We start from the raw sequence: 23,786 nt of genomic DNA on the forward strand, positions 1-23,786 counted from the left end.
ACTCAGTTCTGTATTTTCCTCCACAAAGTCAATGGACCAAACTCATCAAAGTCATAGGGTTAAATTTAGCTAAATGTGTCTTTGTTAAAATGTTTACAATGCAAATGGTGGCTATTCAGAAAGGAAGTAACAGAGAGTCTGTGGATGGATTTGTTTGTTTGTCACCTCACTCAGCAGCTGAAAGGTGTCTCCAGAAAGAAATATATTTATTCTTGTGAGTCTGAACAAACAAAAAAGCAAACAAAAAACAATAACAGCAACAACAAAAAAACACATCCTATTTTGTAGACTAGTGGCTGTCCATTTCCAAGAAGTTGATTGGCACCTTTGTGCCATGGTTATGAGCTGTATCTGAAAATATTAAGAGCTCATAGATGCAAATTGTTCTAGCTCGTGCAATAAATAATAATAATAATAATAAAGCAGATAAATAAAATTATGGATATTTCTTCTGAAGTTACAGGGTTCATCATTTGTTCTGTCTTACACCTGCTGAGGGAAAGCAGCTGAAATTCAGTGAGGTCTCTGCTGGAGATGCAGCTGTGGGACTTGCCTAAGGGGAGTGAGGAACCACTGCACCCCCTGCCAGCGGTTGCCATGCCCAGTCTCAGGTGCCCTTGTCACAGAAAATGCCTGTGGGGATCCAGTCTGCCTAGAAACAGCTTGCTGCTGCCAGAAGCCCTCTACTTGGGGTGAAGGCATCTGACACTCATGTTAAGTGAAAGGAGCCTTTCTAAGTAATTGGATCCCAGTGCCACAGTCATGCTCTGCCTCAGAAGCAGACAGTGGGGTAGCTCAAAGGGGTTGGGGGGATGAAGTAAGATGCCAGCCATATCTCTATGCTTTGTCTAGACCTGTGTGAGCACTGTTCCAGCTGTTCCAGCTGCTAATGTGTTTTGCCAGCGATGATTTAAATTCCTACTGTGAACAAAGCTGAAGAGGTGAGCATTTCTTGATTTCCAGCTTTGCAAACACCTTTGCCCATCATCTCAGAGCATGACAGCCTGAGAGCATATTAATGAGCAGCTACTTCCCAACAGGAACTGTTACATCAGCATTTCTGATCCCTCTGCTGCTTCCTGCTGCAGTCCTGAGTGGTGACACAGAGGTGGACAAGCAGCTCAGAGATGACTGTAGCCCTGTAGGTTTCTAAAACCAGCCAGGAGGGCTTAGGATGCAGAAAAAAATACCCTAACCTTGGAATGACAGCTCTCTTTCATCTGCAGATGGGGTTATGAATGTAGCATTTACTTTTATACCATCAAATAGAAATGATAACATAATGGGCCAGCAATTCTGCTGTGATTCTGCAGCTATGAAAGCACATAAACTGAAAGGCCAGGGGAACAATTCTTTTGCAGTTAGCCTTAATTCCTCTGCAGGTACAGAAGTATAATAGGAAGCCGGAATTGGGCATTGATGGTGCCATATTTAACCTATGGGAATCTTTCACTAGAAGAAGGGGTGGGCACAGTGTGTCAGAAATTATATACAGTGCAAATGATATATTAGACAGGAGATAATAAGCCTTTCAGGGATTCCTAAATGTATTACTTGTTAATTTAGGAAGTATCCTGGGTGAAACTCATAAGGTGGCACTAATTTAGAAGGTATCACGAGTAACTCAGTTTGCTGGAGGGCTGAAATGTAAATCCCACTGTGCACCAGGGAAAACGAAAATGCTCCTTCCATTAAGTCTGTGATCTGTCCTTCACTTGCCATGGGGAATAGCATAATTTAGAAAGCTGCCTTCTAGGATGTTGAACAATCATGCCTCATCAGTGAGATCTCTAGATTAAAAATGTGAACATTTTAACATTACTAGAGGGATTATTATATCTTGCTTAATATTTCATATATCTGACATCAAACTACCAACTAACCACTATAATGTATTAAAATACCCTTCTAGTCATTCTGTTTGCCTGCTTTTATGTAATAAGACTCCAACTACATTTGTTCAGTCATATTGTACAGTGGTTTGATTTATGTTTTACAGTGACGGGCTGAGAAGGGACTTAAAAATGGATTGTGAGCAGTCAGTTCAGATCTGCCTCTGAGATTTTATGGATCCTGAAACAGGAGGTTCTCCTTGGAGGCAGAAGACTTTTTGTATATTTCCTTTAAGTGCAAAACTGATGCATCACTGCCTGCCGTGAAGCAGGCTGCACCTTCAGACACCTGGCAGTAAGCAACAAACTTATGGTCAACCCTGATTCATCCTAGAACTAGTGGATAAATTACACTGTTATGCTGTTATCCTATCCTGTACCATAATGCCCTGTGTACATCAAATTCATCCCTCTTTCACCTCTGCATACCTGCAGTTCCCACTGAAATCAGTGGGAGGTGAGGCTTGGAGGAGCAGCACCCCATGTGAGCAGAGCCCCTAAATCTCCTGACAGTCATGGCAGGGCAGTGCTGAGCTTCACATCAGCTAGCTCAGTCCCAATCAGGCAAGAGATTCTGTGCTTCTGTGCTGGATCCTGTTGCCTTCCCTTTCTTTATCCTACCTTTCTTCTTCCTGTCCTGAAGTTAAAGTGAGTATCTCTCTGTGAGCAGCGTAATTGTTCCTGCCCTGTGTAATTGTGTCTACGCATCGTTGCTCCAGCCTCAGGACTGCAGCCTGCTTTGTAAAGGACTGACACCAGAGATTAGAAGTGTATTACACACAGGTGAAAGGGAGGGAGGCGGGCATATTTTTAGGGCAGAAATAGAGAACTAGACATAAATCTCAGTATCTACAGCACATGGCAAAATCTGGGGCTGGCCAAGAGAATCTATTCCTGCTTTTATATGTTTCTAAATCATTCTGTAGCAACAGGACACTGGGGGACTGAAATCCCTCATGTCCAAAGCACAGGTAACAGAAGTAGTGAATTAATGTAGAGCTTCACTGGAAACAGGAGGGGACCTCTGGAGAATAAGCCAGGTGAGGACAGGAATTCTTGATCATCCATGGTGGTGTCTAGACACTTTCCTACATTTTTTATTTTTGCAATAGCACTTCAGTATTTGGTTAAAATAAATGTCCATCTAGAATCATGCTGGAGACTGAGGATTTATGAGTTACAGGGGCACAGAAAAATGCCACCGAGTGGAAAGTATATGCTGCTCTTCAGGCTCTTTACTACTTCCCGAGGTTTGTTAACCATTTTTCACTTAGTCTACTTGCATTTTTTTTTGTTTTGCTTTTGTTATGCTCAGTGAACCTCCATGCAGTTGATCAAGACAGGCCTCTGCTAATGATTAACTTGTTTTGGAGGACAATTTCAGAGAAGGAGGGATGAACTGGCATTAGTCAAGCAGACAACATTAATTAAAAATGTTGAAACTTGTTAACAAGAAACAAAAAGGCAAAACAAAAAAAGGAAGAAGAGTGGGTAGCAATGGAATAGAGACAGCATAATAAAACAAAGAGGAAGGACAAATGAAAAGGAAAAAGCAAGAGAAATAATGTGAAAATACAGATAGATGTACAGAAGAAACTGTAAACTGTCCTGGCTTCCCATGAAAGTGACTGCACATGTAGCACTAGCCTTTAAACTGGCAATTCTTCACTCCTCCCTTTATATTCTTCATTTATCTTCCATTTTAAAATAAACTACTGTTAGTACAAACTGTGGCAAGGCAAATGTAGGGCGTTTCTGCTGTGTATTTGCTGTTGAATATGCACACAAGGTCATGCTCAGAATAGCCAACCACTAGTTTGGGGGGTAGAAGAGAGAGGAGAATTGTTGCAGAAAACCCGGTTTGGTGGCTCATCACCCTGGCAACACTGGCAAGTGAAAAGCCGTGCTTATCTTTATCCAAATCTAGACTACACTAAATTGATGTAAATGTGAAAATGACTTACCCAGAAAAGCTATTAGCTTCAGGGCTAAGTCTTGAAATGTCACTGCTTTGCAACATATTAGCCTATCTAAAGGACATTAAACAGCCTCTCTAATGGACACCTGAAACACCAGAAGAAGCCCTGAGTCCCTAGTGAATTTCCACATCTTCCCCTAAGGCTAGTCCTCAGGAGGATTGGACATGCTGAATAAATTTTCTCACCTATACACTCTAGCATCTGCATGCCAGTCCAAGGAAGTTAAGACATCTTAACTACTCATAATTTTGAGCAAAATGAGAAATAAATCAAAACCATTCCTGATATGGGCTTTGCAAAACCAAAGATGTCTTACTACAAACATTCATTTGCTTTCAGTCCTATCAGCCCTAGGAAACCATCTAGACCAGAGTAACCTAAATAAACATCTTTAGGTTTGCCTTCTAGGCTGGACTAGAAATCTGTGAAACACTGGCTTAATATAAGGAGAGGTAAAATTTTCAACTTTTGATCAAAAACCATCTATGTTCTTCTGAATTTGAACCATATTTTGAACCAGCTGCATTTCACCTCTTGCCTCCAGGAGCAGTCCAGACAATTAGATGTACAAATTCTCTAAACTTTTCCATTTGACCCTTCTACAACCATTCAGGCTAAACTGAACTTTAATGTATTCAGTTTAGAATCAATTCTATAAATTTTCTTAGAAAGATTAGGCTGTGTAGAATTGAAACTCTTTTTTGATGTGCTAAAAAATGCATTACAAATAGCTCACAGCAAAAGCTACCAAACATTTACTGACTAAGGAGCAGAAAATGATTGTATCTTCTTCCCTGATCATTCATCAATAAAAAAACCAACCAACCAACCAAACAAAAAACTAGAATTCTTCTGTATTTTAAATCTCCACATTGATTAATAAAAAGTCCCTGGGAATGTTGACATATCTGACACTAAAAAACATCCAGAAAAATTAATGTAAAAAATTCAAAACCAGCATAGTTTACCAACATGTATTTTAAGTCCTGCTTTGATACTAAATCACCAGCATATTATTTGCAGTGGAATATGCAATTTTTCAGTCAGCTCACACTTATTCCTCAGATACTGCATCACAAAGCATTGTAAAAACCTCCCATATACTTCCAAACACGCACAAACAGGCACACCCACAGGCTCAGAGGGATGTTTTTACTGAATTAATTTCAAGGTTCCTTAGTATCTTTGTAACTTCTTTTGTGTGTGGACAGAACACGCAAACACCACATTACAATCTCTTCTTTACAGTGTTATTTCCCAATTGGAAAGAGAAGGCAAGTGTACTGAAAGACATGGGGGACCACCAGGCACTGAAATGCCTATGGAAAGGTGTTATCTTAAGCAAATCACAGCTGACTGAATGAATTCTCCAAAGTGCAGGTATTGTTCTGGATTCCTCAGCTCTCCCACCAGGGCTGGTCCTGTTCACAGGGCATTGCATTGGTTTGTGCCAGAGAGGCCTTCCTGCTCACACAGGCAAACAATTTAGGACCTCTGCTGTCCCTGTAGGGGAAATAAGTATGCATGCACAGACTTGCCAAAACAAAAATTTATACACACACACACTTCTTCCATTATATTTCTAAAAACAAAAAGGACAAAGAATAAGCAAAGAAAGGATAGAGAAAATAGCTTTGTTTCCTAGGTGGAAGGGATTCTTTCTCTGACAATTTGCCATGGTACACTCGGTAATTTCTTTTAGCAGATTTTGCAATGCCATTTCTAAAAAGTACTGAGGCTTCTTTTACATGTGTCTTGTTTAAACTCATTTCAAGGCAGAGCATTTTAACAGTGAGGGAGATAAAAGATTTTCTGTCATTCAAAGCACTTGGCATGGGGCATTGTTGGCATGTTGGTGTTTCTCTGCCGTATCTTCCACCCCTCCTCAGCAAGTCTGAATGTTATCTTACATCAAAGGATGCCACTTCTGGTCTTGAGTGCACTTGCTGCAGAGGCAAGTGGAGGGCAAGTTGTACTGTGACTGTACAACGTCACTGACCTTACTTCAGATGTCTAAATTAGGCTGCAGATATCCTGGGGCTCTCTTTGGCCAGCAGGGAAAGACCCTGGAACAACATGGGGCTCTTAAGCCAGGTTGCTTTCTCAGTGCTGCCCCAAAAGAAACTTCTAAATCTCTCTCTCTTGACCACAGAAACCATGTCCCGGGACTAACCCCTGTCCTAAACTGCTAAGGAGGTGCATAAAGCTGGTGTGGTGATCAGGATGCCTATTTTGGATAAGTTACGTGTCTTATGACTGGCGATTGTGGAGCCTGCAAGCCTCCCCCATCCTCTCCTCCTTGCACGGAGGGTGAGAGATCAGGCCCTGGATACATTTTCACACCCACCCACACCCAGCAGGACTGACTTTGTAGGGGGCGAGAAGCAATTTGCTACTTCTGTGAATGCACCCAGGATGCAAAGGTTGGAGGTAAGGAAGAAACGGGATCAACATGTATTTCCTTTGAAGAGTTGTATCCGAATGGCAAAAAGAATTCTATTTTTCTTTTTAATGCCTGCGTAGTAAAAATTAAAAACAGGGTATTCATCAATAAATTGATGGTATCTGAAACTCCTCTGAGCCATAGGAAAATGTAGAGCTCTGCCCTTTGGTCTTCTTTTCAGTCTGCCTGGGTAAACTCCCCTTATGCGGCAGTATAATTTGCAGTGACCTTTTCTAAATCTGTTGCTACACTTCCTGCTTCACTGGAAACTACCTTTTTAGCCATGCATGACATGACACCACATACACTGGAGTATAAATTTCAGGCTTTGTCACCAAACCCTGCAGTCATCTGGTGTGGTCAGTGGCCGTAGCAGTGTGGGACCCTGCTGGTACTGCTGGGCTGAGTGCTGCAGGAGACGGTGCTAAGAGATGGTTTTTGAAGGCTGGTTGGCCTTTATTGCAAGAGAGATAAATGCATGAAATCGGTGGTGGGGGGAAATAAAAGAAGAATTTAAAACTAATAACGTCAGTACTCTGCTTTCCTATGGATAGCTGGGAGGGAGAAAAACATTTCTTATGTAATTTCCACTTTTAAAAAATCTTTATATGAATTTGATTTCCTCTTGGGATATTCAGGGTGTTCAGATAACCTAATACATTTCTAAAGCAGAGACATTTCAGCGTCTTTTTTTTTTCATCTTTTATAATTATTATTCTGCCTCTTACTTGTACAGAGGAAGGATTATGCAATTTTATAAAAGGATTTTCAGGCTTACTCCACGTGTGAGTATTAAAGTGTATCCCTGTCCCAATATATCTAAAGCCGCATAGGCATTTAAACATCTACTGAGTTTTCAAATCCTGTTTCTGCTGCATATAGAATGGTAAATGTATGTATTCTTATATAAGTGCAGGCACTTTTACAGTTAATGCAAGTTTTCCTTTGGCTGTAATTGTTTCAGGACTTCAGCTCTCACACGTGGATTAGGGAAGCATACGTTACATAATAATGTGCATATTTCCTTAATATTTTACATATTATTGTATATATATATATTTCATATATTTATTTTTGTGTTAATTATATTTAATATAACCCTGCAAAGTGGTGTGAAAATCTCCCTGAATTATTGAAGATCTGCTGTCCGAAGGCTCTGCAGGAAATTTACTCTAGTAATTCAGTGAATTTGTACTGACTAGATGATCAGTTTATTTCCTTTGACTTCTTTGTTTCTCTTTCATGTGGTTATACTGGAAAGCCTGATGACCTGTGAGGTTCCTTTTTTTTTTTTTTTTTATTTGGTTAAGGGAATAAGCTGGACCATGAATGATTTTTCTACTTGTGAAAATTATTATGTAGATATGTTTTTTCGAGTAATGTGCTGGCCTAGCAAAGTAAAGAATGTGTTCAACTCTCCAGGATCAATGTATTATTTTTAGATGCATCCTGATTCAGTAAAACAACGATTGCAAAGTTCTTTAAAATGTTAACCAAAAATAACCAAAAAATATGGTTTCCTGAAGTTACAGTATAATAACAGGAAAGCAATTCATTCATACCCTAAAATGTCTGAACTCCAGAATGTATGTTCTTATAATAAAAATGCTGAGAAACCAGTCTAGCTTTTTTTTTTTAATTAAAAAATGAGGAATTTTGATTTTAAAAAAATATAAATATAGTCAGAAAAAAAAATGTAGAAATATTTTTAATCCAAAATAATAGTCACAGAATCTTTAATCTGAATTTCAAGAGCCTTCAGCTGGAATCTGAAAGATTGTGTTTTGAAATGCCACTCCAGCGCATCTTGGAAATTGGTCTCTGCAGGCTCTTGTTGCTTTGCTGGCATAACAGGCTGGTGTTCCTGGCTAGTTTACATGCCTGGTGATGCCTCATGGGGCTGCTGAGGCCTTGCAATGTATTTTGGGAGGTCACTCACAAGCGGTGTGAGCGAGTTTGCCCATGTGGCATGTTTGGCCAGTAACTGTAGAGCAGTAGGTGTAACACATTTCAGCTTTATCTTACAGAGAGATACTATAGTAACATTTCAGATTAAAATGTTTTCATTTCAGTCAAAGTTTGAAGCCAAAACTTTTGTGTTAATCCAAGATTCTGCAACCTTCCAGTTTTCAAAGATTTTCCATGTTTACTAGACTTAAACTTTTCACAGAATGCAGCTTTTTTTTTTTGATTTAAAATAAAAATATATTAAAAATTAAAAAATAAAATAAAATAAAATGATAAAATGATAAAATAATAATCATTTAAATTAAAATAAAAACAGAAGCTCTTCACCTCACCAAATGTACCATCAATATATTTGATGATAGCTGGGGACCAAATTGTATAGCCCCATTGCATATTATACATTTTCCAAATATTTGGTTCCTGACTCTGTTCTCTCTGCTTGGTTCTTCTGCTTTGCCCTTCATTTCATCCATACCAAGAATTTTTTTAACCTTTAGCTCTTTGAGAGCTTCTCTGAGCAGCAGCTGTCAAAAAGTTAGGCTGCCATGAGAGCATCCTTTTCCATGAGTGGATCCTGCTTTCTCCATTCCTTTGAAAACCACCACTGCTAATATCAACAAGAACAATAAACGCATCAAAAGTTATACTGCTGTCAGACCTACGGTGAGGAAAGTTCAGTGAGTGCTGGAAACAAGTGCACTGTTCAGCACATAGTTCTCTGACAGATTTTAAGCCAAAAATCATATCATTTAATATACACATAGAAATGATAGGTTTCATATATTACGAGATATGACTGTAGCCCCTGCAGCATTTCAGCACCTTTTTTTCTTCACGCTCTGTACAGCTGGTGTCAGATGGCAAGGCTGAGATCCACTAACTCTTTGCTAATGCCCTACTCACAACCAGAGCCAGTGTATGACATCAGGCTTTCTGCCTCCCTCCTGTGCCTCTTGCACCCTCTCAGATGCAAACACATACATGTTTATTTGCCTCCTCTGCATATTTCCATACATTAACAATGATATACAGACTTTTCTATTTACAGTAAGAATTCAGAACTGTACCTTTGCTCATGTGAGATCATTTTCTCTAAGAAACCTATTTATAAGGGGCTTAATTCAGAAATGAAAGACTAAAGCAGTTCAGTAGAAATTATCTTTTTAGTGCTAAAATCTGAATTATACATTAAAGTACCATTTATTCAATGAATTTTATTATTCTGTTTAAAAAGGCAGAGACTTTTATGTGTTTCGTATGCTTGCAAAGGTTTATTAGCTTGAGTAAAAGGTTATTATTATTCAATTGAATAATTGAATTTTAAATTATTGCTATTGCACTTCATATTATAACTGCTTTTCCAGATGCATTTGATTCTGTCAAATTTGCCTTTTAATCCCCTGTCGGGAGACCATTTTCTTGAATCATGCACTGCTGCTCACCCTTGGTAGTGGTGTCCTAATGAACACACACAGTCCAGGCTCACATCTTCCATGTAAATTACTGTGCATACCCCTTCTATTCAGAGCACATTGGAGGCTATCTGGTGTCATATAATCCTGGATACTGATATGTGGAAAGTCTTTTCAGGTGATTAATGTCATAGGAATTTAATTTTCCTGCAAAGCGCTACTGAGGGACTACAGTGTTTACGTGAATGCAAGACTTAGGGATATGAAATGAGCATTTAGAAAAGTTAATAATCTGTGCCTAATCCCCTCCAAGAATTATCTGTTGGTATTTCTATAAATAATTGCAGGGTTATTTCTTGTCGCTAATTGAATCACATATTAATTTATTCGATGTATTGTGCATTAAAAATCTTGGAACTTGCTATAAATCCTATTGCACAGGTGAAATAAATGCATGCAAAGCTAGATAAAAAACATCTGAAACATATATTAAATGAAAAACTTGCAAAATAACTGTTCTTTGGTGTTTATTTGCTTTGTTTGTTTGTTTGTTTTTCTTACGCTTGAGCAAATGCGCCCTTCAAAAGGGTTTCTCTTTTGCTAGAAACATAAGATTTGTCCTTGACTGCACACTTGGAAACCGCAATTCCTGGGCACAACACTGAAATTCTCTATTAAGATAAAAAATGATACACAAAACAATCCAACATAACAAAATATCAGTGAGCAGCCCCAGAGAGGAAGAGTCTGTGAGCACAGATTCTTCGTGGCTGCGTTCAGCACTGCACTGATAACGTTAGCATGCCCAAAGGTGCTGCATTTACTTGCATGTGTCTATGAATTACATAATTGTCTGCTCTTATCAGACTACTTCTACCACTGCTGATGGAAGAGTTTTTCCCTCAGACAGCAGCTGTCCATTAGCCTCACTAGAAGCAGGATCAATCTTCCACAGTCATCCATAATTCTGAGCCAATTACATTTCAGAAAGTAAACATTGATTCCTGAGATCTGACATACAATAGGAAGTACTATAAAAGTGGCTTTGAATATTCTTAATTAGTTCAAGAATTACAGGCTCATTCCTCTTTTATGCTGCCATTAGAAGCATTTATCTCAACTGATTTCAACAGAGTTGATTCAACAGAGTTGTGAGAAAAAAATCAAGTTGCATAAATTGTTAACAGCTCTTTCATACTGCGTCTTTATTACTAGATGAAACTTTGATGGTGGACATACACAGAAGATCAATATGAGAAATCACATACGAGCTGACTTCTATGCTACTGGCTGCTACCAAAAATCACAGAAATAAGTATTTGTTTTTGAAGCTCTTACTTAAGCTGATGACTGGTTTGCTGCTGCTTTTCTTGAAAGAAATATTTCACCTTTAGGAGACATACAGCCTCCTGAGTCAAATTACTCCGTGGCTCCAAATGCACTGAAGCACAAAAAGGAAAGGAGTGCAGTTATCTAGCAATGAGCAACTTCATCTGGCAGCCTTTGTTTGAGGGAATAAGGACCCACTTTCACTTCTCCCCTTGGTGTAGGTGATGCTTCCTGCTGGTCCTGATGCACTTACTGGCACCCCTGTAGGCTCCGTGCAAAAGGCTCTGTGTTTCAGGCAAGGGACTAGGTACTCTGGGAAAGGCTGGGGTCTTCTTCCAAAGAACTGGGGAATTGCCACACTGCTGGCCATCTTCACCTGTAATTTATAGGGCCAGCTCACAGCTGCAGGGTAAACAACAATATTAAACTGGCAGGTAATATACTGTACGTGGGCTAATATAGCTCAGGATATACTCACTGCTGAAAGTGAATTAAACATTTTCCTTGAGATTCACTTAGATAAGCAGTGTTTGTTTATGTAGTGGCATCTGCACATGAAGAAGTGAGCAGGAGTTAAAGTGCAACTGTAATCATACATAGTAAATACAATATATATTAATATTCCTCCAACATGATAGCTGGCAAATATACATTTCTGAACTTCTAGCAGTCTGCCTTAATTTGTTTCTGTCAAATGAAGAGCAAACATTTTATCACTTTTTTTTTCTTTTTTTTTTTTCTTTTGTTCCCCCCCGAAAACAAACACTCCAACACTGAAGGTTACAGGGGTAGGTAGTTTTAGAAAATCTTACTCCTCACGCATTTAAACAGACCATCATACTTTACTTGCTTTCTTCCAACCATTACTAAAGCCATCCATAATCTTGGAAATCCAAGTGTTAGGAAGTGGAAGTGACTGCTGAGGAAAGCGCTCTGGCGTGACTGAGTTGTGATGACAGGCTTAATCCCAAGCTCAGCAGAAACTCAGTGGTGCTCCTTTTTCTCCCTGAGGTAGTTGAAGAGGACATCCAGTCCCCCCTCCACGAGCTCAGGCAGGGGTCGGGACAGAGGGTTGTGGGAGACGTGGAGGCCTTTGTCCATTGGGTTCCACGCAATGCGGGGCAGCCTGCGCAGCAGGTAGAGGTCATCCGGAAGAGTCTGTATGGAGTTGTAATCTACATTTAGTAGCTCCAGAGCCATGATGAAGCAGAGAGACCGCGGCAGAGTGCGTATGTTATTATTCTCTACTATAAGGATTTGCAAATTGGCTAGATACTGAATGCTCTCTGCAACGCTTTCAAGCCTGTTGGACCCCAGGTGCAAGAAGTCTAAGCTCCTCAGTGCAAAAATGCAGAGGGGAATCTGCACAAAGCGATTGTTACTGAGGTTCAGTTTCTTTAAACTTGTCAGGTCAGTGAAGCTTGAAGGCAGTTGTGAGATGCAGTTGTGCGAGAGGCTCAAAACTTCCAGCTTTCTGCACAAGCTGAGCTCTGCTGGCACTTCTGTCAGGCAGTTCATATTAACAAACAAGACCTTCAGGTTCCTCAGCAGCCCGATCTCCTTCGGCAGACATTTGAGGCAGTTGCCACTCAAGTTCAGCACTACGAGCCGGTCCAGTTTTCCCAGTGAAGGAGGAATTGCCACCAGCTGGTTGCGTGAGAGGTTCAGTTTCTGCACCTCGGGCAGTCCCCACAAGAAGTCAGGGGCACTGGTCATCCCTTTCATTATAAGGCTCAAGCTGACATAACGCAATCCCCGTTTCAGCAATGACTTGGGGTCTTTCCCTGAGAGAAGAGCATCTTCCCATGCAGGCAACTTCGGACCTTTCCTCAGAAAAAAAATGCTTCTTCGCCCCTCGTTTTTCGAGTGCTCGGTTCCCATAACACCTTGGATTGCTCCTGATAAATCAAGTGAGGTTTTCTTCCCGTGCAAGTACTACACCAACATGCAAATGCCACCAGAGGTTGACAGCTTGCAGGAAAGTCAAAGCAAGGAGATAAGGAGGAGCCTCTGAAGTGCATCTCAGTCCACCAGGGTAGTTTCCATAGCTGCTGAGGGAAAGTTTCACTTTTGGGGGCTTATGTTGTTCTTGGTGCACAGTCTGTAATGAAATACTTGCTCCAGACTTGTGAGCAAACCTGTTCAATTCAAACTGAATGCCACGAGGCAGCTGTCACTGTCATTTGGCCTGGGCTTTATTGGACAGATATGTATCTTCACTCCAAAAAGGTCACAAGGATGCTGTATATAACTTCCCCATGTCAGCTTTCTTGGCTATCTGGTACATACCATGGCTGCAGGACAATTAACAAGAGTGACTTCAAAAAAATAAACAAGTAAGCTATAGGAGAAAACAAGCCATCAACTCAATTCAGATTAAAGGCCATTTTCAAATTCATTTTAATTTTGATGTTCCTCATTTCACTGAAATAGTTACCAATCCACCAGAAAACTTTGTATGCTGTAAAAATGCTGGTAAAGAATCTTCCTGCAAGTCATTTTTTTTCTCTTTAGTTAAAAAAAAGGAAAAAGTTAATCCTTGTAAAAATGTTTTAGCTTTTATATCACCCTTGAAGTGAGGAAAGGCCTCTTTCTTTGCAGAAAGGGCACCGCCTTCACTGCAGCAGTGACATTTTCCAGTGGTATCTGCGCCCACTTGGATGATCACTCGCTACCCACGTTGCCAAGTGTGAGTAGTCACATTGCACAGTTCTGCCCAAACTACTCTGTCCTAAATGTCCTGTGCTACTTCACATCTATCAGTGAGGTTTTGGGTGTCTGGTTCTTTTGTGCTGCAGAAAATATAGCCACTCGATGTCCCCTTCTTCCACAATGAACTTTCCTGTCTTTCTGGGATATCCTGGGGTACAGGGGGACTAGAAGTCAAATAGCTCAAACTATACATGACATCTAACTCCAGGCTGATGGGAGAGGAAGGAAGCAGCAAGGTATAATAATACCCGACAACAGCTGAAGCCAGTGATGCTGATGAGATGAAATTCTATTGCTATAGTCATATGCAGTGAGTTTAAACTCAAAAGGATATCCAAAGACTTCAGGCATCATTTGAACCAGGTGAAAATTGCAGTAAATAGGACATGACTTCCAACATTTTTCTTCTCTGGTGGACCCAACATGGCTGCACTAAGAGCAGATCACGCCTAACAAATCTGTTGGCCTTCTATGGCCACCATTACAGCTTTGGTGAATAGGGGAAGAGAAACTGACATCATCTACCTGGACTTGTGCATTTGACACTGTTCTCCATGATAGCCTTGTATTTAAATTGGAGAGACATGGATTTGATGGAAGAACCACTCAGTGGTTAAGAAATTGGCTGGATGGTCTCACTCAAAGAGTTGCAATCAATGGCTCTATGTCCAAGTGGAGATGAGTGGTGTTCCTCAGGGGTCGTTATTGGGACCAACACTGTTTAACATCTTTGTCAGTGACATGGACAGTGGGATTGAATGCACCCTCAGCAGTTTTGCTGATGACACCAAGCTGCGTGGTGCGGTCAACACACTGGAGGGCAGGGATACCATCCAGAGGGAGCTGGACAGGCTTGAGAGGTGGGACTGTGAGAACATCATGAGGTTCAACAAGGCCAAGTGCAAGGTCCTGCATCTGGGCCAGGGCAATCCCAAGCACAAATACAGGTTGGGTGGAGAATGGATTGAGAGCAGCCCTGAAGAACCTGGAGGTGTTGGCAGATGAGAAGCTCAACATGAGCCAGCAATGTGCACTTGCAGCCCAGAAAGCCAACTGTATCCTAGGCTGCATCAAAAGAAGCATGGCCAGCAGGTCAAGGGAGGTGATTCTCCCCCTCTGCTCTGCTCTTGTGAGGCCCCACCTAGAGCAATGTGTTCGGCTCTGGGGCCCCAAGCACAAGAAGGACATGGACCTATTGGAGCAAGTCAAGAGGAGGGCCATGAGGATGATCAAGGGACTGGAGTACCTCTCCTGCAAAGACAGGCTGGAGGAGTTGGGGTTGTTCTGCCTGGGGAAGAGAAGGCTCCACGGAGACCTTATAGAAACTTTCCAATACCTAGGGGGGTCCTCCTAGGAAAACAGGGAGGGACTCATTGCCAGGGAATGTAGTGATAGGACAAGGGATGATGGCTTTAAAGTACAAGAGGGTAGATTTAGACTGATATAAGGAAGAAATTCTTTTCTGTGAGAGTGGTGAGGCACTGGAACAGGTTGCCCAGAGAAGCTGTGGATGCCCCATCCCTGGAAGTGTTTAAGGTCAGGTTGGATGGGACTTTGAGCAACCTGGTGTAGTGGAAGGTGTCCCTGCCCATGGCAGGTGGGCTGGAACTACATGATCTTTAAGGTCCCTTCCAACCAAAACCATTCTGTGATTCTATGATTCTATGCCCCATGATGATGAAGACACTTTGCTGCTTCCTGGAAGATCTGGTGATGGATGCATTCCCCACCACCTCATCTCAGAGATCCTCACCTTAAAATCGTGCAACAGTTCCCACACCGAAGGACTTTGCAAAAAGCTGCCACTGGGAGTTATGGCCTTCTGGCAACTTCTTTGGAGTCTGACCCCACAGGCCCTTCTTACTGCCAAGCACTTCTCAGTCCCTGTTCAGTTTTGGGTCCTCCATAGCATTGCACCTGCCTGGGAGGAGAGGGGAGATGTGTCATGTGTCTGGGGAACAGGGCCCTGCAGCAGGAGAGCAGCCAGGACCATGGTGAGAAGCACGAGATGGTGGTGAGATGAGCCAGCCTCACAATTAAAGCATGCACATTTAGAACGAACTAAAAACTGCCGGTCCTTTCAGAGGTGGGAGGTGAAGTATTACATTCCCTGGATGAGCCTGCTAAGGACAGAGGCCAGTTGTTGCTATTTGGTCAGGGCAGGCTGGCAGCCTGACTGACAGCCACAGATCCCTCCCTCACGAGTTCCTTCTGCCAATATTTGTCAGTTTACAAACAAACATTGTATTGCATCCCATCACAGCCACAACTCTGACTCAGTGCTCAAGTTAATCGTTGTCCAATTCACATCACTGCCTGATGTGGTGGAGGTGGCCCTGCCATCAGGGACAGAGAAGAAGCCCAGCCGCAGGCCACACTCAGGCCTGGCACGACGAGGTGGGCAGCTAAGGCTAAAACATGGCCCTGCAGCCCAAGTGAGGGGACATGCAAAGACAAGAGCCCCTCACAACCACTGGCTCTGGGCTGTCTGCCTGAATGCTGTTAGGAATGTGCTAATTTTCAGATCTGGACCAGCGATTCCTTTTTGTTGTGGCAAAGGCAAACGGAAGAAAAGAAGGCCCCTAAAAAGAGGGCTTGCACAAAGTTACACATTTCCCTTCTTGTGATCTCAGGGCTGGAAGGAACAACCTGCTGCTGTCTTGCGCAGCCGCCCAGTAGCCACAGTCCCCCTCATGTCTGGCCAGATATTTTTGGATGAGAGCATCGTCCTTGTCTCGCTCTCCGCTGCGCACTAGCATTCACTGCCTGGGGGCTTGGCAGGGGCTGGCCCAGCCTCTCACCGCAGAAATCCAGATTTCCTGACAGCCTGACTCAGCCAAAGCACTCACTACCCTTTCCTGGTTTTGCACCACGGTCTAATGGAAACTCAGCCTCTGCTACAGCTCGGTACAGGCTGGGGCTGGCTGTTACTGGAAGGCTTCACCAGATACTCTGTAAAACAGAAATGCTTGCAGTGCTTCAGTCTAGCAGCAGTTCCTGCTCTTCCATTGCCCTATCTCTGCTGCCTGTGAGGCAGCAGCAGCAGAGGGGATTTGAAAAAATTCCTCCACATCTGCAGCTTCCATTGTCCAGCTCTCTTCCTGCCTCTGTGGGTATTGTAACCAGTGTGTGTGTGTTTGGGGAAAATAGCCATTTCCTTTCCTTTGTTCTCCAACAGAAAAACAGGCTCACTAGAGCACACTTTCAGTTGTGGAGATGGGGAAACTCTGAGGTAACCAAGTTAAATTCCTTTCTTGCAATCAGCAGAATAAAACCACAGTGGCCTCATCTGGACATCATAGGAACTAAGTCTGTGAACAAAATAGTCCTGGACTGTTTCTGTTCAAATACTTTTCATTTCCCCTTTCTCTGAGTTGCTATGGATTTTTAGGCCAGCACTTGAAAAAAAAAAATGTTATTATATTCTTCTGAAAAGACTTCGGGGGGAACATCAAGATCCTGTTCTTGTCAAAAGAATGAAGAACTAAGTCAAATTTAATTCCTCTTGTCTTTTGGCAGCCATACTCTTGTGAACATAGCTACCAGAAAAGGCACCCTGGACAAGAAAGAAACCCACCTAAGGCAAAATTCAGCTTGTAAGTGTTGGCGACATTCTCCAAATTCTCTGAATGTCTTTTCACCTGAACAAGACCTGGTGGTCATCTAGCACCCCTCCTCACTGGCAGTCCTGGCAGCATCACTGCTGCCTGCAGCTCTGTGCTCTGAGGGCAGATTGAGTTGTTTGGTCCTCTCAGATATCTTGGCCAGCAAAACATATCAATAGGCTGTGTCAATGAAGGAATGAATTTCATATGTGAATGAATTTCATACGTGCAAGTTTGGAGGTATTGGGGGGGGGGGGGGAGAACAAATCGGTGGGATTTGGGATTTGCATGGTGCAGTGTAATTGATAATTGTTTCATGGATTTAACAAAAACTTTAGGGTGGAGGGGAGAAAAAAATGTCCCAAATCTTGCTGAACAACTGTACAGCCTAACTAATATAATAAAAGACGCTGCATGACTAGCAATGATAAAAAAAATGGTAAATTGACAAAAATGACAAGCTATATTTTTGAAGTTCTTTGACAATGCAAATGATTAGACTTTTTTTTGAAGGAAGCAGGATTGTCAGCACTGAAAAAACTGCAAGACAAGTTCACAAAGACATGGAATTTTAAAGTCTATTATCTACTGGCTCTTTTATTTGCCTTCAGATTTGGAATCTCTAGAATATGTTTGGGAAACATTTTCAAGCTTTTCTCTGCAGCCAGTGGTGGGTTGGACATATACATTGTTTTTAAATGAAATAAAAGTTGACATCATCACATAATTTCTTTCCTTGGGACTTGAGCTTTTAACAAAACATCCAATAGCATCAGACTTTTAATGAAATAATAGGCATCTTGACACAATGAATTTAAATTTTTGATAATCCTTGCTTTCTTGCCAAACCAAATTCTGTCATTGTCTTTTGCATTGGTGAACATACAATTGATATCTATAATTTCATCAGCATATACCTGTAGTTTTGTAATTGACTTTGAAGCAAATTTCATGTTCTTTGTGGATTCAAAATCTTATATAGTTCCTCTGGCTCAGTTTACTGAAATGTATTAATTTACTAAAAATGTATTAACATACTAAGGAATAGGTTAAATCTTTAAGCACAGCCTTCTCTAAAATTATGGGAAGTTCAACCCACGCTCTTTCTTAAGAAATTTTCATTTACATTCATTATCTAGGTGTTATAATAAACACTCAGCTAAATGAGACTGCAGAAACTACATAACCCTTTCTGTGACAAGAAGGATGCTTTGTCTAAAAAGAGTTCATTTGTTTCCAGTTCAGCAGAAAGCAACAGTCATGTGGGAGAAATATTCATTACCAATACAACTGCAGCTACTGAACCATCTTCTCTGTGCTGTTTCTTTCCTCTAAAGTAAGATTTGTATAAATTTCAGTGTCATGCGAACTGTCAAAGATAACCTCTGGTCTTAGAAGCAAGAAAGCAAATTTTGTAAGTTTTAACTGCTTTGTAGTGGTTTGTTGATCTCGTAGCTATTCTGAAATAGGAAGCCAAATTTCAAAGGTAATTTGAGATTTATGAGATGTTACACAAGGCAAGAACAATTCTTAAAGCAGTTTCAGATTTTCTGTTAATTTGTTTTTAATTATGGTGTTGTAAGCAGCCTTTAACACTTGTTTGTCCATGGAGCTTTTCGGGAATGCTTTACTGAGATCCCACGCGGAGATGCTGGATCATCTGACCCATGAAGAACTGGATCTAGAGGTGAATGACTGTTCGCGGGGGCTCGTTTAACAAGAGCTTTGGCAGACAGACAAAGTCTTTCTGCAGACCTTCTGACAGAAGACAAACTCAAACTATCCATGGTATGGAATAAAAAGAGAGAAGATTTGTTTGTTTGTGTGTGTAGACTAGAAATGACAGGCACAATTCCTCCTACTAGTCAGTTGCCAACAGCAACTCTCACATTCCATGGAATTAGAAGAATTTTTCTTTCTTTTCTGCAAACTTATTAAAATTACTTCTGCAGTAATATTTTGAAATTCCAGAAAATGCATAAATGACTGGTTGGCCAGCTCCCACATCTGCCACAGTTTCCCTGTGTGTACACAAGCCAAATAGCTAGTCTGTCTGGCTACGTCTGTACAAGCCAATTACACAGAGGCAGCCTCCTGCCCTGAGTAACCTGTATGCAGCCTCTGTGTCTCAACCTTCTCCTCCTTTTACGGCCAATGTGATAAATTTGACACTACTTAACAGCATATTTGAAGTCACATTAATCACTCACTGTTCTGTTATTAATCGCTGCATTTATGAACATTCACATCTACATTCATAAACAGCCATGTAATAACCTCTATGTGACTGTTAGCAACAAGTGGTACTTCTTGTTGTCAGTGGCTTTCATAACTGATGAGTTTTCTTGAACATCCATGGGTGCAGAGAGAGTCCATCACACTGAAAGGAAAGTTGGAACTGATTCTCCAGACTGGAAGAAGTAACTTCTAATGTAACTATTGCCACATAACCTCTGCCACAGGTATTTCATACAGCTTTTGATGGGCATTGTTTTACATTTTGAATGCATCACAAGAAATAAAACAGCAGCTCTTTGAAAATAGGAGGGCTTGAATTCTCCTTGCCTAAATCTAATCTGATCTAAGAAGACGTCTATCTGGATTCTGATCATGTAAATGTCCATCATATCTACTAGTTCAGCCTTCATGCAAAGTGCTTCGATACATTCCTGTTTTTGTTGCTGCCTTTCTTTTGGACTATGATTCCTCCCGGGCTTCTTTCAGTGCCTGGAGCAGATTCAGTTTGGCTGCCTTTGATGTACAACTTCCAGCTCTATGAGGCATGAGGCAACCAGGGGATACAAATCACTCTGGGGAGAGGTACTCTCGCCACCTCTCCTAAAGCTGTTACTCAAGTTTGCAGGGTTTTCTTGAACATCCGTGGGTGCAGAGAGAGTCCAAAAATAAGCATGACTCTGTGGTCTGCTGGCAGAACTCCCAGTCCCTCCAACAGAGACTGTTTAAGTATTTTACATTTGACAGGTCACTGTAGTTACCTACTTTTTGGCATTTGAAAATCTATGCTCTGCTCTTGAAATAAAAGGCAGAGACAAACTTGTGGGTCCCAGAGAAACATTTCCATGGGGTTCTAAGTATAATGCCTATAATTAGAGAGAGATGGCATTTAAGTTAGACCATTAATTTAGCATTATCTAGTAAGAGTCTTACAGACTCTCCCTGCTCAATCTGCCAATATGCTGATTTTGATAGACTGTTTTTAAAATAAGTAATTATCTCCAGGCATTGTTAATGTCAATGTGTATGTGTCCTGGCTCCACAGGGTTCTGCATGCCACAGTAAAGGCCAAGAGTCTGAATGCTATGCATTGCGAAGTTCATTGCTGCAGTGCCAATATCCTCCCCCCCCCCTTTTTTTTTTTTTATTCTAGTCACTTAAGTGTGTTTGAAAATGCTGTATCATAAAAGCTTAAGGGGCAAAGCCAGATGTAAGTTTTAAAGTTATTTTAGAAATAAAATCAGACACCAAAGAATCCAGTTTTTCATGACTGATTTTGTGTTTAAAATGAATGCATTCTTCTCCAGTTGAAAGCACAAGCCCTTTTTATCTTAGTCTTCATGAAATCTGGCAAATCAGTACTGTAAATCAATGTGACCCAGTGTGAAGGGGTTTTGGTAGTTCCATCTGAGTCCATTACAATAATGAATGCAAAAAAGAACTTAGGAAATAATTTAATCAAAGCCACTGTGGAGCCTTAATCCCAGATCCATGACTCTTACACAAATTTTACTGATATAAGAAGAAACTCTGCATTTACCTTCATATGCCTGATAGATGATAAAACAGAATCTAATTAAAACTCCCTAAAACACATACCAGTGTCTCAGTTTGGGATTTATCAGAGACATTATCAAATGAAAGGGCAGGCATCCCTCTAGACATTTGAAGACTCAATACTGACAATTAATAGCTTGACTTTTAAATTTCTGAGCTCTAACTTAAGGAAACATATTGAATGCTTAGCTTCAAAGGGCTTGAATGAACAAATAAAACTTCTAAAGCAATCAGTAAAGCAATGCATCTTGGTATTATGAGTATGACAGTGATATTTGAAATCCTATGAAATAATATGGGTCACTGTATGGTCAGACAAAGACTGGTGAGATCTGAGTCAAGCTGCACTTAAAGGGAGCTAAGGGCACCGTAGAGAGCACAGCCTGGAGACAGAAAATATAGCCCAGCAGGTGAAAAAAAGCACATGAAAAGCAACTTGCATAAAAAATGACCTTAAAAGTTATAAAACGGAGCAAATCAAAGGGCAAATAAGATCTTCAAGCTCAAGTACAGGCAAAAGAAACAAGAAGAAAAAAGAAGGAAGAAGAAAGGCCCACCCATAATGGTCATCTCTCTTACTTTACAGCCTCTAATGAGCAACTTCCCAATAAAGAGAATCAAACATGAGTCTGTTCTGTATCTGAACATCACAAAAGATTAATTGTGGTGTACAACTCCAGGGTTTCAGCATTTATCAGACTGTGGGAAGACGGAACATTGGAGATAATGATTCCACCAGAGGTGGAAGGACAGCATGTTTGACAGCCATGGAGGTGAGGGCACGGTGAGAACTGATGCTCTGATATGCATCCAGGTCAGCTAACAACAAGGTGAGATTTTTTTGAGATGGTGGAAAATAATGTGTGGCTTGAAAGGAATGCAAGTCACAACACTGAAATTTAAGAATGAAATTAAAACAGAAGGTTGGGCTGGAGGGAGCTGGGGAAAGGATTAGGGTGTTTTATTTTTAATCTTATTTTTCTGGACCAAAGATGATCACAAGCAATATTTGCACAGCATTTGAAACAAAAGTGCAAGACTGTGCATTTTTCATGAAAATTTCGTACATGCAGCGCTCGCTGAACTGATGAAAGACATTCTGTGGTATGGTTGCCTGCGATATGTGGAGACTGGACCTGGTGACCAGTCTCTTCCCATGCAATGGTCTTAAATCTGACCCCCTGTCTTCAACTCCCCTACATGTGCAAAATTCAGGAGCTTCAGTTCACAGGCCACTGCATTCACATTATCTTTGGTGCTGATCTACACGTTTTCTGCCTCACTGCATTTCACTTTTAGTTTATTGAATTTGAACAAATGTAGGCAATCAGAGGGAAATACAATTATAACAGAGTTGTACTCCGTTGTTTTCCAAGTGATAAGAAATCTTATTTGCAGCCAGGGCTGGGTGCAGACACAGCCTAGGCTGGTGGGCTCAGAGCGACATGCTGGCAGATGCTGCCAGAGGGTTACAGTCTGATTCCCTCTCTCATCCACTCTGGAAGTTCTGCATTTTTCACAAGAGGATTCAGGTTTTCCAAGGTTAATGAACTTTGCAAAGCCATTTCACGAGCCCAGACTGAACGTACAATGCATTACAAATGTCTTAATTAAGTCAGCTTGGCAATCCAAAAATGAATATACACGCACAATCTTTGTGACGTATAGTTAACTAGCAGCTTGGAAACCACCAGTGCTTGATGGGTTCAGACAGGTCACATTTCAGGACAAAATTTTAGCAGCTTTGCTTTAAAAGGCACTGGTGGAATGGGCCAGCAAGAAAAATATTTCTTAGTCTTCTCTTTTTCCTGCCCCTTCAGTGACAGTGTCGTAATGCTGGAGTAATATTTGGTAATGTAAGGTGACAAAAGAAGGCAGAGTGAACATTTGTCTGCAGCCACCTGCTCTTGAACTTCTCTAACTGCACTTTTTCACTGTCTTGCTGGGGAACAAACTATGTGTAATACCAACAGAGAAGAGCTAACTGTTCTTCCTTGGATAGAAACTCTGATATGCAAACACTGAACATTGCCTGCTATCTGTCACAAATACTGATTTAAAAATACAACACCTTCCCCCAAACCCCCACTTTACATCATATATGAAGCATAAGCAGACTGTAGGAAGAGTGAAGCAGAATGTCTACCAAATTTATGATTAATAAGCATGTCAAGTTTTATAAGAGCATCCTTATGTGGACACAGCTAATGGCCTTAACATTGCTTCCAGAATCAAAATTGAATGATTGAGCAGACTTAGCCTCGGGAAGGCCCACGGTGATAAGGGAACCATCAGAGTAAATAGGTGTACACATTTTTCAACCTGTCAAGTGAAAAAATCACCGATGATGATAAGTCAAGGATATGCCCTCTCATATAGGAGTTGTACGAACGTTTGTGCTGAACAAGGCCGCTTAATAAATAAGAGGGAAAAGGTGAATGTGAGCAATGGAAAACTGCATCATTATCCCATAAATTACACCATCTGAAGAGCAACAATAACCCTGAATCAGCACTTATACATGGAAAAGTTTTGTGTGCATCTCAAAGCTGTTGTACATGGTGAACACTGTAAGAAGCACGAGAAGAGAGAAACACAAGAGTTGAAGCTGCAAAAAATGGGGGAAAAATTGGATAGAGGATCACATAGACTTA

The 23,786-nt window shown here is 41.1% G+C and overlaps 1 protein-coding gene across 1 annotated transcript; it reads right to left on the reverse strand.

Annotated features, from left to right (window-relative positions):
- Positions 1-11,384: 11,384 nt before the first annotated feature.
- LRRC30 (leucine rich repeat containing 30) lies at positions 11,385-13,670 on the reverse strand. Its single transcript, XM_080583376.1, is given in 2 exon segments — positions 11,385-12,958; positions 12,961-13,670. Coding segments are annotated over 2 exon segments (1,035 nt in total). The 5' UTR covers positions 13,045-13,670; the 3' UTR covers positions 11,385-12,007.
- Between the last annotated feature and the right edge of the window lie 10,116 nt (positions 13,671-23,786).

The sequence above is a fragment of the Anser brachyrhynchus genome (assembly GCF_964034855.1).
Source record: "Anser brachyrhynchus genome assembly, chromosome: 2".
Taxonomy (NCBI): domain Eukaryota; kingdom Metazoa; phylum Chordata; class Aves; order Anseriformes; family Anatidae; genus Anser; species Anser brachyrhynchus.